This window comes from Mastigoproctus giganteus, chromosome 14 (genome assembly GCF_048544385.1).
Source record: "Mastigoproctus giganteus isolate SK-2022 chromosome 14, ASM4854438v1, whole genome shotgun sequence".
Classification (NCBI taxonomy): Eukaryota; Metazoa; Arthropoda; class Arachnida; order Uropygi; family Thelyphonidae; genus Mastigoproctus; species Mastigoproctus giganteus.
The window spans coordinates 71,802,161-71,819,987 of record NC_143588.1 but is presented as its reverse complement, the minus strand read 5'-3'; the positions used below and the strand labels follow the sequence as shown (position 1 = coordinate 71,819,987).

Below are 17,827 nucleotides of genomic sequence, written 5' to 3'. Positions count from 1 at the left end.
CTTTAAGATGATCTTTAGAATTGCAAATTAGCACAGTATCATCTGCATAACGAAGGTTGTTTATCTTCAGTCCTCCAATTTTGATGCCAGTCTCTAAATCTTACAAAGATTCACGCATGATATCTTCGGCATAAAGATTAAAAAGTGAGGTGACGAAATACAGCCCTGCCTGACACCGTTGCCTATTGTGAAAAAGTCCGTGTTTCCCATGTTGGTTCTCACAGTTCCTTCCTGTTCCTGTTACAGTAGCTTAATCAGCTGAATTATGTGGATTGGGAAACCCATATCAGTCATCATTTCCTATACTTTCTCATGTTGAACACAATCAAATGCTTTTGCATAATCTATAAAACACAAAATGACTGGAACATTGAATTCTTTGCATTTTTCAATAATCAATCGTAGACTTAAGGTCTGATCACTGGTTCCTCTGCCAATCCTGAAACCTGCTTGCTCTTCTGGCATTTCTTATTTGTTTTCTTGAGATTCTGTTTAATATGATTTTAAGAAGAATCTTGCTAGCATGAGAAATTAGGCTAATAGTCCTGTAATTTGAGCTAATTTGAGCAAACTTTCAGATCCCCTTTTTTGGTAAGGGAATGAAAATTGATTTCTTCTAATCTGATGGCCACCATTCCGTTTCCCAAATTTTTACAATCATTTTATGAAAAAACCCGGCACCCTTCACATCTGTAGCTTTGATCAGTTCAGCTGGGATTACATTAATTCCAGGTGACTTGCCACACTTCAGTTCTCAGATGGCTTTTTCGAGTTCTTCCTTCAGTGGAACTGGTTATGATTACACCCTTGAAAAGGGGATGGCAGATCATTAGTGTCAGCAGCTGCTCACAGTATTCTTTCCACCTTCCTTTAATTGTGTTCTCCTCTGTTAAAATTGCCCCTTTGGAGTCCTTAATTACATTGTTTTGGTCGGAACTTTTGTCTTAAGGATTTAATTACATCGTACCTCTTCTTAGTGTTGTTTCGCTTGTTGTGGTATTCGATTTCTTTACACTTTCGATTGGTCAGTCTATCTTATTTTATTTTGTGATTTAAATTTTATTGGTCTTGTATATCCTCAGCAAAATATTTCAAAAACTTTTCCTACTGCAAGGGTTGCGGACCACACTCTCCTTCTCTCAAGGAGCTGTTTATGTTTGGAGGATAGATTTACAACCTTGACAACATGTCATGATCAGTTAATACTTTGAAAACCTTGGCACAGCCTACAAAAATCCTCACCAGAAACACTAAGTGTGCTCTCTTCAAATTGTAAATTGTTGTATCGGAATTTGAACCTAAGAACTATAGGTAGAAGTCTGATTATGTGTATCACAATGGCACCCAATTGTGTAATCCAGTATGTGCTTTTGCAAAGACGTTATTGGACTTCTGAAGGAAATAGGTGCTGTGCATAAGTCAGATTTAATGGCGTTTATTCATAGATACCTCAAAATTAAGTTTAAAGCAGGTTTGCATCATAATGGTAAGGAATTTCCATCAGTTCCTGTGTTTCATTCAGTTGGACTTAAAAAGAAAGTCATGAAAGCATGTATAAAGTTCTACATGCTATAAAATACCAGAAATGGTTGAAACATATGGAGTGATCTTAAGGTTATTGGTTTGCAGGGGGGGTTTCACAAATTATTGTTGTGTTTTGTTTGTGGGACAGCCGTGCGACAGAAGAACGTTATGTTGTGCAACACTGGGACGAGTTCATACTGGGACAGCGTAATGTAAAATATATTCCTTTAGTGCAATCAAACAAGGTTCTTCTTCCACCTCTGCACATCATACTTGGATTGATGAAAAATTTCATGAAGAGACTAGATAAAGAAGTTAATGAATTTGCATACTTGAGAAGTGTGTTTCCTAATTTAACATATGCCAAATTTAAGGAATTTTCGTAGGACCCCAAATTAGGAAACTCCTGAAAAATGATATTTTCGAAACACAGTTAATGGAATTTGAATTGGCAGCTTGGGGATCATTTAAGGCGGTAGTGCATGGTTTTTTGGGTAATAGGAAAGAAGAAAACTATGAAATGTTGGTGTCTAATTTACTCAAGTGCTACAAAAACATGGGCTGTCGAATGCCATTGAAAATTAATTTTCACTATTCCCATCTCGAATTTTCCCCCAAAAATCTGGGAGATGTGAGTGATGAACAAGAGGAGCAATTTCATCAAGATATTTCCACAATGGGAAAGTGGTACCATGGTCACAGGGATCCTGTAATGATTACTGCTGGTTCCTTGTGAGGAAGAGTAAGCAGGAATACAAGAGGAAATCTCATAGTAGCAAACATTTTTAAGGACAATTACAGGTATGCTGATTATACAGGATGTTTCAAAAGTGATGGTCAATAATTTAAAGGTGAACTGTACAGACTACAATATGCAAAAAAAAGCCTAGTAAACATGGGTCCTTAAGTGAATCGTTTGAGATATTGCACATTTCTAGTTGGGATCCACCGCTGACGTGTTTGTTTAGGTTAGGTTATGCTCATTCTCTCCCTTTCCTCCTCTCTCAATGCTCTGAGACATAGCAGGCATACTAGTACTTGCAAAGGATAGTCAACATGGAAAAGAGGTTGCAGCAACGAAAAGTACTTAAATCCTATGGATTTTTGTATCTGGGGGTCATGAAAAAAGCTTGGTGTACACTTCTGACATTAATAAACACAGTCGAGAAATTGCAGCATCAGGTTGTGGAGCCTTTCAGCAAATCAGAAATGCCTGAGAGTATTTGCAACTCAATGCAGAGAAGACTACAAAGCTGCATACGAATCCAAGAATAGCATTTTTAACACCTTTTGTAACATCCTGTAACATCTGTAAAATCCTGTGGTGTTGAAACCAAAAATTAAAAATGTATTATCTTATGTTTAATAAAACTACCCTTAGCAAAAGATTCACAGCTTTTTGCTAAACTGTGCTTTCATAGTCAGTGGCAGATCTTAACAGAAAATGTGCATTATCTCGAAAACGGTTCATTTGCAGTCCGATGTTCACTGGGACTCTTTTGCTTATTTTAGTTTAAGGTTCAAAAAGGTGAAAGGGTGAAAAGTAAGGTTGTACTTTTCACCTTTAAATTATTGACCATCATTTTTGAAACAACCTGTATATTATTGAAATATAATTATTTCATTATGATGTATGATATTTTTTTTCTGAAGATAAATTAGTTATAGAGAATGTATATTTTTTTACACTTGTATTACAAACTTGAATTATATGCATATACAGTAAACCCCCGCTATTCGCGGTATCTGTATTCGCGGTTTCGCATATTCACGATCGCTGATTTAATATAAAATGAAACCTAAAAAAAATGTGAAATTTAAAGCGCCGTGAATATTTTTCCACATAAAAAAACATGGGCGCGGCTAAAATTATCTTTCCTGGTCAAAACAGCGCTCAGTGGGTGGGGGGTGAGGGGTGACAAAATCGTGAGCATGGATGTTTCTCGCTAATCCTTGTTCAGTATGTGTTATGCACTTGTCATGGAAGATTTCGTCGTTTGCTTTTAATTTATATGCTTATTATTTATCAATTTATAAATTGATATGCTTACAAAAGTGATAAATCTACTGCTTTGCGGTGTAAAACAGACTTTTTCAAGTGTGTTAATGGAAGAAAGTGACTTTATTGTGGACAAGTTCTTTCTAACCCGTACAAAAATATGCCTACGAATAACAAGGGAAATGTGAAAAGATCAAAGAAGGTGATGACATTAGCGAATAAAATTGAGTTATTAGACAAAATTTCTAATGGTGAAAGTGTCTCCTGAGTGGCAAAACATTATAAAATCAATGAGTCAACGGTACGAACAATCAAAAAATCGGAAGAAAAAATCCGCCGTAGTGTCCGTGAAAATGTGCTAATTGCTTCAAAAATTTGCTCTGTAACCAGTGATGTTAAATTAGAAAAAATGGAAAAAGCTTTAAATCTGTGGATAGAAGACCGAACTCAAAATAAAATTCCGTTAACTTCACTCATCATTCGTGAAAAAGCAAAACTCCTTTATCAACACTTTAGCGAAACTGGTGATAGCACTGGCAGGATAAGTTTTTTAGCTAGCAAAGGCGCTGGTTTGAAAGATTTGTTTGAAATTTCTAATGAATATTATATTTATTATTAAATTGTTTCTTATTTTCATTTCGATGCCATATGCTTGCATTTCACTATGTACTGTCTACGTACATAGTCATATTATGAAGGTACGTATAATACATACATAGACAAAATTTTAGACTAGTTTTTCTTATATATTACATACTTTGGAACGGAACCCCTTTATTACAATGGGAGCCATAACTCAGTATTCGCGTTTTCGGTATTCGCGGCATTTCTCAGGAACGTAACCCCAGCAAATAGCGGGGGTTTACTTGTATATCCCTTTATTTTAATATTAAACATTGGTATAACTTGTGATGTAGACTTTTTATGGCAATTTTTGAAATCACTGCGTTTATTTCCTCCAGAATTACATATTTTCATTGCAGATATATGACAAAAAATATTTTTTGTTGGCTAACGTTATTGGTCATAGTAGTGGTTCTTGAAGGTTTTTGAAAGTTGAGAAGTTTGGGTGCACTTGGGTATTAGATTCCCATTAATTTTGTTTACCATGTTAAAACTTTTTAGTTACTCTAACCAACCATTGGGGCAAACTTTTTTGAAGTCTCATGTACTGCTTAACATATTACTACAGTTGTAAATGTAATTGATCTTCCTCTATGTTTCATTCTTCTATAAATATCATAAAATAAGAACATACAAAATGTGATCAAAAAGTTTAGGAACTGAACTAATATTTGAGTAACAATTAAACTTACTGCTTATTTAGATGGATCTCTCCTTAGAAGGTTAGTCTTTATGCTATATACATTGATTCCAGTGCTTTGCAACTTTTGGATGCATTTGTGATAAGCTTCTTTTGGAGTTGCTAATAGTTCCTATTCTAGCTTCTGGATAAAGTTCTTCAGTCATTGCGAATCTGTGACCTTCCAAATGCCAGCTTGGGCTTGTGGAGGAGGGGACAATCACAGGGAGCTGGTGAGTATGGCTAATTGAGTGCTTTACAAGAAATACTTGACTGGAAAGCTCCAAGTATGTAGGAGCATTGCCATAATGCAATCAAAAAATTCCAAAAGCCCACTTTCTGGCCATTTTCTCAGAACAGCATTGCTATAGATTTGTTTTTTAATATTCCTGATTTGTTGTTTGACCATGTAGAACAAATTCATAAATGAACCTGTGAATCAAAAAATGCAATAAGCATGATCTCCACATTTGATCAAGATTGCCTTGCTTTTTTGGACCTTGGAGAAGACAGCCTTCCATTGAGAGGACCAGGCCTTTGTTTCTGGGTCATAGCCATTACACCAATGATTTTTCATGAGTAATCATGGAAGAAATAAAGTGTGGGTCAGCAACAGCACGTTGCTGAAGATCCTGACATGTGAAAAGAATCCTTCACTCTCCTTGATCATTAATGAGGATATGAGACACAACTTGGCTGAAATGGATCACATTCCCAAACCTTGTGCTATATTGATTAATATTTCCCTTAAGAAATGCCAATTTCACTAACAATTTTTTGAATATTTAAATGTCAGTCATTCGTAATCACATCACAAATGGTAGCAATTGAATCGTTGGCTTTTGAAGTTGGTGGCCAAAACAAGGATCAACTTCTCTGAAAACTGCTTTTAACATTTCATGGGATTCTGCTGCATTTTTTCCTAATTTGAAACAATTTGATGCATGTTCGTGCTCAGTAAAATTGCTCATTTCAAAATGGAATAAAACACCTTTTCAGCATGTGCTAATTCAGACTGGCTACAGATAAATGGGTGATTAATACATTTGTCTAGGCGAATCACCAAACATGTTGCAGCTTGCTACAGCACTAGTTGCAACTTGAATTTCAAGATACAAAATCAGTCCCCAAACTTCTTGATCACACTTTTCAATATTGCATGTGTTTCTCTTGAATGAAGTATAGGTCATTGTGAAAATTCATCTTATTTACAGAGTATGGCAGCATTCTGTGACACAATTGAAGAGTGCTGGGACCATGATGCTGAAGCCAGGTTGTCAGCAAGTTGTGTACAAGAAAGGATATCATTCCTTTGTCGAAATCATGCTGTAACAGGCTCAGGTATTTGAATTGTTAAAAGAAAAGTATTATAAATCCTGTAATTTTTAAACTTATCAATGTGTATTTATTGACTCTTAATATTAAATACCATTGTGTAAAGTTAATCTTAACTTTGTTAGTGGTAGCAGGTCCAGACGGTGTCTCTTAAAAATAATGCTCCCACATCCCTTAACCCTTCACTTTCTTTTCCACTATTGGATGTAAACTTTCTTTTTAGTTTCAGGAAAAAGTTCATGAGTTTTCTTAAATTCTACTTGGAGCAATATCTCATCTTTTCTTAATGGATTGCAATACTTACTGTGTGTAATTTTTTAGTTTTTAATAAAAAAATTAAATATTTAAACCTTTTTTACACCTTTTATTTTCAAAACAAATTATTAATTCTGCAGAAAAGTAAAAATTATATTTTAGGCATATAATATAAAGATGGAGCCCGTTCCATTTTCCAGTTTCAAAAAATGTTAAAAGTCCATTTTAAACTTGTGCATGTACATATATTTCTGCTTATATTTATAAATAGTTTTAAAAAATACATATGTTACATAAGATTATTCCTGTCCATTTTAAAATTTTTCAGAATTTATTTCCTGACGTGCCACGAAGCACATGAAATTTGAATATTCATGCATGTTGCTAACTCTCTGCACTGAATAAATAGTGCCTTCCATGTTTTTGTGTTTATTATTCAAACAATGAATCTTTTAATTATATGTAATTTATAACCTTTGATGATTGTTAGATCTCATGGAAGAGTTTTATAAATAACTTGAGCTAGAAACAAACACATTCAAAGCTTCCTAGCATTAGTAGCCCATGCTAGCATTAAAAGTATAAAGAACATAGTGGGCTGTATCTGCTATGTACCTGCATACCATAACTCTGAGAAAGAAACAAAAATCCATACTAGTGAAAAATTTGCCTATATTTATGAAGGTGCAGAAAGTCACACTTTTTTTATCCTCAGCCAACAATAAACGTGGCCTCATTATTTTCGAGTTACACATTACAGGTATAGCACTGACGTTGCAGGGCTAATTAATGATTAAAATGCTAAATTTTTTTCTAGCTTCCTAAATACAGACAAACGTTTTATTCCAGTATTTTTGAAGTGATTTTTAACAGCATTTGAACTATTAAAAATTGAGAGAACTTGTCAGGTGACTTGCTACTGTTTTTGCAACTAACTGGCTTTTTGCTTCAAGAGTGGCATCAGATCAGACAGGTGCTGCTGCTGTTCGAAATTGTGCGTTGTCTTTGTTAGTTCAAGGTGATTTGCTTTCCCTCCTCCAGTAGTTATATAGCACTTAGTACCATGCATGGGTCGAAGCTTGAGAAGACAAAAGAAGATACTTGTTGACATTAGACTTGAATTTCTGTAGATTGTGATTTTCCCGAAATACATACCAAGAGAGGTTGTTCCAAAAAATGGAACTCGAAGGAATAAATGAGGAAGAAAAAATGTGTTCTGTGAGTTTGAAGTTGGACAGTAAAAGGATGCTGACTTTTGTGGCAAGTGTCCAGACTGGTTTGTAAGAATGGGGGGAATTATAGAAGCCAATTCAGAAGTACTGTGCCCGTGTAAGTATCTATAGCAGTGTTTCCCCAAGTGTGGTATGCTACCCCTGGGGGTACACAAAAGGTCTTCAGGGGGTATGTGGCAATTTTCAGCTATGTACCACTGATGCATAGAATCATTATTAAGAAAAAAATACTATAGTAACAAATTATTTTAAACGTATATATTTCCCAATAAATTATATATTTCGTATAAATTCTCCTACTCAAGTTGTGATAAGTGCTGCATTTGGGTAATTTGCAAAATCGCATGTGACCACTCGTGAATCTTCGTTCAGCCTCTTATCTGAACGCACTTTAGGAGCCTGAAACAAAGCGATGAGCGTACGACAGTGACTGATTAAAGATTGTTTATATGATCATTAGCAAATGTGTAATTATGACAGTTAAGTAGATATCAATGCAGTGTGCTTCATATTTGATCATATCACAGATGTGCTGCTAGTTAAAATAACAGGAAATAGGTTAGCATTACCACAGATTACTTATATACAGATAGCCCACTATATGTATTACGACTAAATGCGTATTTAGGCACTATATTAACCAGGATGTATATTGTTTTTTTTTTATTTATCTTTTAAAATATCTATTTTTTGTTTAATAATGCATAGAAGTTAGTATGCATAATAAATATTATAAATTCTTTTTTACCCTTTAGATTCTTAGGTATGGATCATTGGTTAAAAACTGGGTTTATAAAATGCACAAAAGAGAGTAATAAAGCAGATACAAGTAGCTGCAAACAACAAGAAAAGGTTGATATTGTATCTGGACCAAATGAAATTGACAAGGGTGTGCCATCTGACATCTCTAAAGAACCAGCTAAGAAGAAGGTTAAAAAAAAAAAACATAAGTACAATATGAATTACTTGAAATGTGGATTTTCGTTGATGGGAAATGAAGAGGAACCTATTCCAGTATGTCATTTGTTGTGAAACTTTAACAAATGAAAGCATGAAACCATCTAACTTAATTCGCCATTTTGAATCGAAACAATGAACGCAAGGACAAACCTGTAGAATTTTTTCAAAAGAAACTCAGAAAATTATGTCGATCGTGTCAGGAGGTGAAAATAAAAAGGCATTAGAAGCTTCATATCGTGTGTCACTCTTAACAGTGAAAAGTGGTGCAGTGGAGAGAATTGGCAAAACTTTGGTCAAGCCTGCGGCAAAGATAATAGCAGAGTAATGATCAGAGATAACGCAAAAAGGTCTTTCGATCGGATTTGCCTCTCAAATAATACTGTTCATCGGAGAATCACTGAGATGGCTGAAAATATAAAACATATTGTTATCCAATATACATTTAAGAATCATTATTATGCATTGCAGGCCGATGAATCTACTGACATTGTGAATTTTGCAAATCTTCTAGTGTTCGTTAGATACGAAAAAAATCAAAAACTTCATGACGACCTTTTATTTTGCCAGCCCTTGCCAGAACATACAACAGGAGAAGAAATATTCAACATTATGGAAAAATTTATGCACCAAAACAAACTTTATTGGAAGAGTTGTGTTGGAATAAGCACGGACAGAGCAAAATCCATGGTCGGATCTGAAAAAGGACTTGTTTCAAGGATTCAAGCTATTGCACCACATGCAAAGTTGACACATCGTTGCATACACAGAGAGGCTTTAGCTACGCATATGATGCCTGCAGACCTAAAAAAGATTCTGGATGAAGCTGTAGAAATCATAAATTATATTAAAAGCTGTCCTTTAAATGCCAGACTTTTCTCGCAACTATGGGAAGAAATGGGTAGTAATCATAAACAACTTCTTTTCCATACCGAAGTTCGGTGGCTTTCTCGTGGAAAAGTTCTAACTCGTTTATTTGAACTTCGGAATGAACTTTTTCTTAATGAAAGTTTTGAATTTAAAAAATGTTTACGTTTGGAAATGGCTCAGTCAATTAGCGTACCTGGCAGATATATTTACTGTTTTAAATAATCTTAATTTGGCCTTACAAGGCAAGGAAATTTCTATATTTTACATTCAAGATAAAGTGAACGTGACATTGGCAAAAGCAAGTTGGTAATGGAGAAGTGAACGCATTCCCATCTCTTCATGAATTTCACACAAGTTCGAATAAACAAATTGATGACAATGTGAAGATTATTATAATGCAGCATTTACAAAGTTTACAGATGAATCTAGAAAAGTATTTCCCTGAATTTGACATTAATATTGAGTGGATAAGATACCCTTTCAACATCAATCAATCTATGCCAAAGGGTCTGTTGCAAACGGAATAACAACTTTTGGAACTAGCTTCTGATAGATTCTTAAACAACAAATATAATGAGAATACATTATCATCATTTTGGTTACAAATACAAAATGAATTTCCTGCATTATCAGATAAAACTCTAAAGTTCATTTTTACATTTCCAAGTTCATATCTGTGCGAAGTTGGATTTTCGGCCCTTGTAGACATTAAGACGAAGAAAAGGAACCGCATTATAGATGTCAAACCGCATCTGAGATTGAAATTAACCACAGAGCCAAATTTTGCTGAAATATTATCCCACCACAAGAAATTTCACTACTCACATTGATGATAAATTATTTTAATTAAGTAAAAAAAGTAAAGTGCAGCCATTATCAAGCCGCTGCAGGATGGAAGCCTCCTCAACAATTCATGCTGAGGGAAACGGACCATAATCTGCCACGCTGGTCCAGTGCGGGTTGGCAGATTGACCGTATTCAGCAATCAGGGGCTTGAACCCCGATCTACTCAAGTAGTGTATGCTGCTACACTCCCGCTCCTGACCACTCGGCTACAGCGGCCTAAAATTTATAGTATGTTTACTTTATTAATTTTGTTCTATCAAATATAAATTATAAACAATTTTTGTTTATGTACACTTAAATTCAAATAAAAATAATTATAGACATTTATGATGAAATCCTTTTTTTTTTTTTTTTTTTGACAAGGGGGTACTCAGTACTTACAAAAAATTAAGGGGTACACGGAGGTCAAAACTTTGGGAAACACTGATCTATAGAAAAGGCATGCAGCAGAAACAGAATGCCTAAGAGACAGAGTGGAAAGACTTCATAGGAGATGGGTCCTTAGTTAATCTAACTGCCCTCTTTTGAATGGAGTCTAGGAGGCAGAGAGAGAGGTTATGGGTGTACCACCCCAGATGTGGGAACAATATTCCATGGTAGGGCAGATTGAGATTTGTACAGAGGAGTAGCTGTTTCAAAGAAATATAATGCCAGGAGAAAAAGAGAAAACTCAGTTTTTTAGATGCAGAGGAAGCAATACTTGTGATGTGCTAATGCTAAAAAAGATTAGAAGTCAGGGTAATCCCCAATAGAGATATGCGATCTTGTCTAGAAATCTGAGTGTCATTGAAGATAAGCATAGGAACAGAAGAATCCTTTTTGCGAGATATAAGACAGGACTCAGTTTTAGAAGGATTGAAATTAAGTTATCTTTGTCCCATTGGAGAATTATCTGGAGATCAGCACTCAAGGAATTGGTAGTTGCTATTCGAGAAGTTGATGCTATGTGTGCAGGGTAAGGATTCTCAAACTGGAAGGTGGAACATGACGTGCTATCATCAGAAAAACTATAGATAGGATTTCCATTCAATGGAAGGTCATTAACACATAAGAGGAAAAGAGTGGGATTAAGAACTGAACCTTGGTGAACACCAGCATTAGTGGAGAAGTCAGAAGACAGTCTACCATCCCCCGCAGTTAGTGGTCACAGAGAAAACTGAATATCCAATTACAAAAAACGGTTGGCAAACCATAAGATGGAAGTCTTTGATATGTCAAGAGCAACTGCTTGAGTTTCACCAAAAATTTTCCATTGAATTTGTCCATAGATGGCTAACATAAGTCAGTATATCACTGGGGGAATCCATACGGGCGATCATTGATCAGATGGAAGCTTTCTAGATAGTTTAAGTTGGCAGTTAATGAATTTCTCCATTACTTTAGATAGAGTAGAAGTGTAATGAGATGATAATTGAATGGGAGAGATTTGTCACCCTTTTCAGAAAGTGTTTTAATATGAGCAAACTTCCAAGCAGAAGGAAAAACACCTTTGGAATAAGAAAGTGAAAAAAGTGACACAGAACAGGAGTAAGCTCAGGACCACAAGTTTTGAGGACAAGTGGAGCAATATCATCAGGACCTGGCACTTTCTTGGCATCACGACTGTTCAAAATTTTTCTGCCATCCTTTTGACAGAAGACCACAGGAGTACAGTGAATGGAAAGTACTGGGAATGGTAGGAGGTGGCTTACGAAGATAATCAATACAAGAGTTTGAAGAAAAGTAGGATGCTAGCAGGTTGGCTTTCTCTTCAGCTGAGGTGGCAATAGAACCATTGGATTTTAACAGAGGTGGAATAGAGATGGTCAAAAATTGTGGCTATTAGCTTTGGCAAGAGACAAGAATACTCAACATTTGGACAAGAAGCAAGTTTTCTACTCTTAACCTGTTCAAACTCTAATTTGGGCTGAATAATACTGCTTTACAATTGTTGCAAACTTTGGTGCAGGCAGAAAATGAACATGGAAATTTGGATGCAAGCTGATTGCAGTTTGCAACATTCTTATCTTGAACAGCCTTAGCATATTAATTGGAAAAACAAGGTTTAGATAAAGGACAAGATTTTTTTAAGATGTAGTTTGGAATGAGGGATTTCATTCCTACAAGAATAATTCCACTGACATGATCTGAGCAACACTGACATCAGAAGATTGAAAACAGTAATCCAACTGAGGAAAAGAAGAATAGAAATTGTGCAGATCATTTTGAATTCTTGCTAAGCCAAACGACACTAGGTTGAGAACAGCCATGTGAGAAATGCTCTCCTCTTTTCCAAAAGAGGAGAGCATTTCCTAGTTATGATCTGAGGTGCCTAGAGGCCCACTCACCTTGACCATGTAATGGAAGGGTTGTCCATGAGAAAAAGATCGAGAGTGTTGTTTGTGTGGTTAAGGTTGTCTGGTATTCTGGTAGGTAAATTAACAAGTTGTGTGAGGTCATTAGTAATTGCACAAGCTTCAGCATCTTGACCAACTCTAGCTGTGTGACTAGAAAACTGAAGCCAGCTGGAGTTGTGAATATTAAAAGCTCCAAGGCTTCACTATTAGGAAAGATGACTGAGAAAGTGAAATTTCAAAGAAAGGAAGGTAGAGTTAGTTCCAAGTAATTAGTGGTATTGGTAGATCAATAGAGGCAACAGATGAATGGGGTAGAGAAATTTTTGAAGACAGAGGAGATTCCAAATACTAAGGCTCTGATGGGGAATATCAGAGCAGACATATGCACAAGTACCACCTTTGAAGCGAAAGGTATCATGCAGCAAATAATTAGAACTGAGATGAGCAGTGGTAAAATCAACTGTTAATTGGGATTGTGTCAGGAAAACTGAGAGGGACTTGGCAGACTGTAAGTGGAAATGGACATTGTTGTGATTGGATCTGAGACTTGTGTATTTGGGAAATGAACGAGGAAGTGTTTGGGTGGTTTAGATCTTTTCTCAGGTAAGTGTGTTCTATTAATTTGCCTGTTCATGGTGTACATGGAGAAAGAATATACCAAGCTCTTGACATAATGTGGCTTCATACATGCTATTAGACATCTTCCAGTCACTATCTGGAAGAACAGAGTAAGCAAGATTATACACTAGGTGATCCAGATGCATCCTAGAGGTTTGATCTGGTGGACTATCTAGTGGCCAGCCTCTGAACACCATTTTGGAGCTGTAAATGTAAGGAAGATTGGATCTTGCCATAATGTACATCATAACCTCAAAAGACATCAAACATACTGCATGATAGAAGAGATGGTGGGTTGCCCGAGTTTTGCTCTGGAGACTAAAACATTTGTTTAACATTCAACCCACCAATAAGCAAAGTGGTGGTATCACACCAGTTGATGAGTCATCTGATTAGTTGACATTTGAGATTTGTAATTTTCAAATTTTGCATACATCATGGCGTAGAATATTTGAAATAAATCTGGAAATGAAATAACTAATAGTATGGTGCATGCATGTGTTTAATTTTTAACAATTATTTATATATTACTAAGCAGAAATGCACTTAAGTCTTATAAACTGAGAAATGCAAGAGACCTATACCGAAATTTATATTTTGGTTAGATTTTTTTTTATATATATAATTCCCAGCAGAATTAATATTTATTTCTTCTTTAAATAAAAAGTGTGAAAAATGCAGCATTTTTTAAATATTTATTTTTTTTAATTCTACTCATCACCACAATAATAGAAGCCATATTTTAAATATTCATTTTGTCTTTTTTTTTTTTTTTTTTTTTTTTTTGTATGGAGCTGACTTGCTTGTAGACAGACTTGGTGAATGATCAAGATTACATGTCACTTGATCTGTCGTATTGAGGTATTTTCAACTAATCTTTGCATCTCCTAGGATTTTCTGTTCTCTCCATAGAAGCTTTCTCTTTTGTTCCTCTTACTAAAAATTTATCCATAATTGGATGGTGTGAAATACGAATTAAAAATAGTTATGCAGAAAAACCACCATGTCACTCCAGCACTCACGACAAAGCCTTTCCAGGAACTTGTATCTATGTACATCCATTTTTCTGAAAGGGGAAAATAGCTAAAAATTGGCCAAGAACTTGTGTCTGATGTACATCCATTTTTCTAAAAGGGGAAAATAACTAAAAATTGGCTGTATATTCACTTCGATATATTCAGTATTTAGTTGCCTAGTAATTTTTGTAAACAACAGGATTCGTCAGTGAAATTACTGTAAACACCCAGTTTCTCCATTCATCTGGAGATGCAATAAAAGAGCATTTCAGTTGAACACTAATTACATTCAGCTAACTCTAGAGGGGAATATGGCTACTGTTCATCAAGTGCAATACATTAGTTACAAAGTACATTTTTGTAAACAAACAGCACATAACATCCTTTCATCAACTAGAAGTTACACTTCAGGAAGCAAAAATTGCTAAGGGCTGAACTAGACAAAAATATACCTCAACTTTATGATTGATTTATGGAGAAACCATGTGACTTCATCTTGGCACTATTATAGGCCAGATGGTGGTTTTTATTTAATTTTCTCAAAACACAAATTCTAGGGCATCAGAAATACATGGTAAAATTTTGCAAATAGTTACAAATATTTTCTTAAAACTAAGCACATAAAAATCTGCCATTTTGGATACAAAGCCTGAGGTACCACCAGGGGTATGCATACCCTTTGTTGAGAACCACGCCATTATTACATGTTCTATATTCGAGCCAGCTTTACTGCTAATTAAACACATTTTCCAGTGCACTAGAATTTTTTTTATATATATTTGTGAGGGTCCTTTATTTGTGCCTTGGGGTACTGGAACAAGTATGCAATGCTTTTTAATAAATGGATTTCATCAGTGAATAATCATTGCTCCAGATAAAATTGCCATCTGTTGTTTGTTGCATTCTAACATCAACAGATGCATTTGACCAAAATTCTGAATCTGCATCACTTGAATGTAATTCTGTCTCAGTATCAAATGATATATTAACAAGAGCTGATTAAATGTTATCAGCTTCAATCCATCTCTGTTCCTTTTCAGTCCTGATATCCCAGGATGTGAATCCATTATAACAACCCTTTAGGGTAAAATTTTTTAGTAAAACACTTGCACAAATTTTATCAGCAGACCCATTAAGGATGTTTTGTTTTTCACAGACTAAAGAATTAAAATTCAGCAAGCATAATCCTCAAAAAAATTATCTTTTCTTCTTGTGGAAACTACCAAACCAGGTAAAATAACTTCAACATAAGCAAAGAACATATGAAATTGCGATAGTACAGCAGACTGTCGAAATAACAGCACCTTGAGATCGGATGTTTACATACAGTGTAGATGTCTTGCAGTGCCAGAAAAAGAAAATGGCAACTCGTGATTACTGTATTGTTTACGTTTGCCATTTTGAAAGTGAATTCTGTACTGATATCACGGTTTATACTGCTGTTATACATTTATTTTAAATTAAAAACCCCTCACTATGGCTCCTAAAGTTAAAAACCTCACAGAGAAAAGAAAAACAACAGTAAAGCTTAGTGACAAACTTAATATAATCCAAACTATTACATTAGGGGTCACCCGGAAAGTTAATTCATATACCCACATGTATTGTGTGTGTTCTCTGGTTGTTTTGCTGGATGAAAACACCTTGCTATCTAAGCCTGAGACCAGCTAACTCAGCCAGGGAGTGAACAAAGCCCATAAAATTCCTAGCATCATCAACAGGATTTGAACCTGGGCCTTTTCTGCCGGTGTGGGGATGACAGCAAAGATACCACCATGCAAACTAAACTTGATATAATAAAGAAAATAGAACGAGGGGTAAGCAGGATTGTATTAATGGCAGATAATATTGGATTGTCAATATGTTTGTTTGTTGTTTTTTTGTGCAGTTAATAAAATTGCATTCTTGATCTCTATTTGTTATATAGCTTCATTATTCCTGCATTAAATATATTAAAAATAAAACTTTCTAGATAACAGCACCTTGAATCCCTGAAGGTGCTGTTATTCTGAAAGTCTACTGTATACAGCTTTTATAGAACTCTAGACAATCTGATTGATGCTAAGCAAAATCCCAGCCATAATGCAAATAGTCCATGGTTCAATCAGTGTGCCAGTATCACTCAGTTTTTTTTTTTTTATTTCATGTGCTTTACCTTTTACGGCACTCATTTATTGACTGAAATTCAATGGATGCATAAAAATTGCAGCTCATTTTGACGTGAGCTTGCATTCTGACAGCAAACATGTTAAAGATCATATTAGTATTCAATTTTAACAACAGCATTATTTCATTTTTCACAAAAATTCGATCACTAGAATTTTTGTTAAGTTTAATATAATTTTTTCTAACTAGTCTTGTGGGGTGGAGTTTCTTATTATTTAATATTTTCTTTATTACAGATACCAGGAATTATTCAGCTACCTCATGTATAGTTCCAACTTACATCACATCATCTTCATCCTCATTATTTTTCGAATGTAATGACCAGCCTCACTCGTCCGTAAATGAGAAAGAAAGTAAACCTGTGTGAGCTGTTTCTGATAGAACTTGACCACACCAGTGTTGAGGGGTGCTTCCTTTGACTGAATAACCATTTGTTTGTAAAAAAGTGGTTAAAAATTCTCTTTCTTTTTACAAAAGGCAAAAATGCTTGTGCCTTTACCAGAACTAGAGAGAGAAGAAATAGTGAAACGAACTTGTAAATGCCTTTTTCCCAGTAGATTGTAAATTATGAGGTTTTGAATTTTCATGACTGAACATGTTTGTTTGCCATACTCAGTTTCTATGAGAGAATAAGTTGGTGAACCCTTAACTTTTGTTAATACCATCCTCTCCTCAACAGTTGGTTCAGGCTGTTAGAGTTTTAAGAGTACGGGTCTCATAACACACAGACACATACTATTTGTTTGAACAAAATAAACAAATAATTATTTTTTATATATAGTTCATTTGATTTTATGCAACATCTGTCTTGCATCTCAGCATAGTTCCAGTAATGTTCCTAATCTGATAATCCTTATATTTAAAGGATTAATATTATATGTACATTTTATTCAGAGTATTAGTTATATGTATCACTGTCTCCTCCCTTCCCCGGTATTTTATTTTCACCAGTGCAAATATTGATTACAACATGAAATAAATTAATAGTGCATCATATAAAGTACGTGGAAGTGCCGCAACAAAAATGGTACCTACTATAGCACTGATTGTGTTGTTTCAAATTAACAGCACACACACATGAAACTAATTGTTCAGCATGACTGTTACTCCTAATAATATTAAATGAGCAAGGTATGATTATAAATGGGGAACATCTTGGCAAAAATATTCATATGTAAATACCCACAATTCATTTAAACTGTTCAGTTAAAAAAAAATTGTGTACTGATTAAGTTAAGCCAACAAGTGGTTTTTATTGCAATCATGCTTAAAGTATTGCATGACAGACAACCTTATATGGAAGTTACCTAGTCTTATTCCTCAACTAGAATGTACTTTTTAAAGTACATCCTAGCTTTTTTTGGTTTAGT

At 35.0% G+C, this 17,827-nt stretch overlaps 1 protein-coding gene across 2 annotated transcripts in view; it reads left to right on the top strand.

The window, feature by feature from the left end:
- LOC150075232 (activin receptor type-2A-like) overlaps window positions 1-17,231 on the top strand; it is a 122,357-nt gene extending 105,126 nt beyond the window's left edge. For both annotated transcript variants that reach the window (XM_090388876.1, XM_090388875.1), the window contains exons 9-10: window positions 6,041-6,167; window positions 16,694-17,231. In XM_090388876.1, coding sequence (XP_090245002.1) covers window positions 6,041-6,167; window positions 16,694-16,824 — 258 coding nt within the window. In that variant the 3' untranslated portion in view covers window positions 16,825-17,231. The remainder of the gene's footprint in view (window positions 1-6,040; window positions 6,168-16,693) is intronic.
- The last annotated feature ends 596 nt before the right edge of the window (window positions 17,232-17,827 follow it).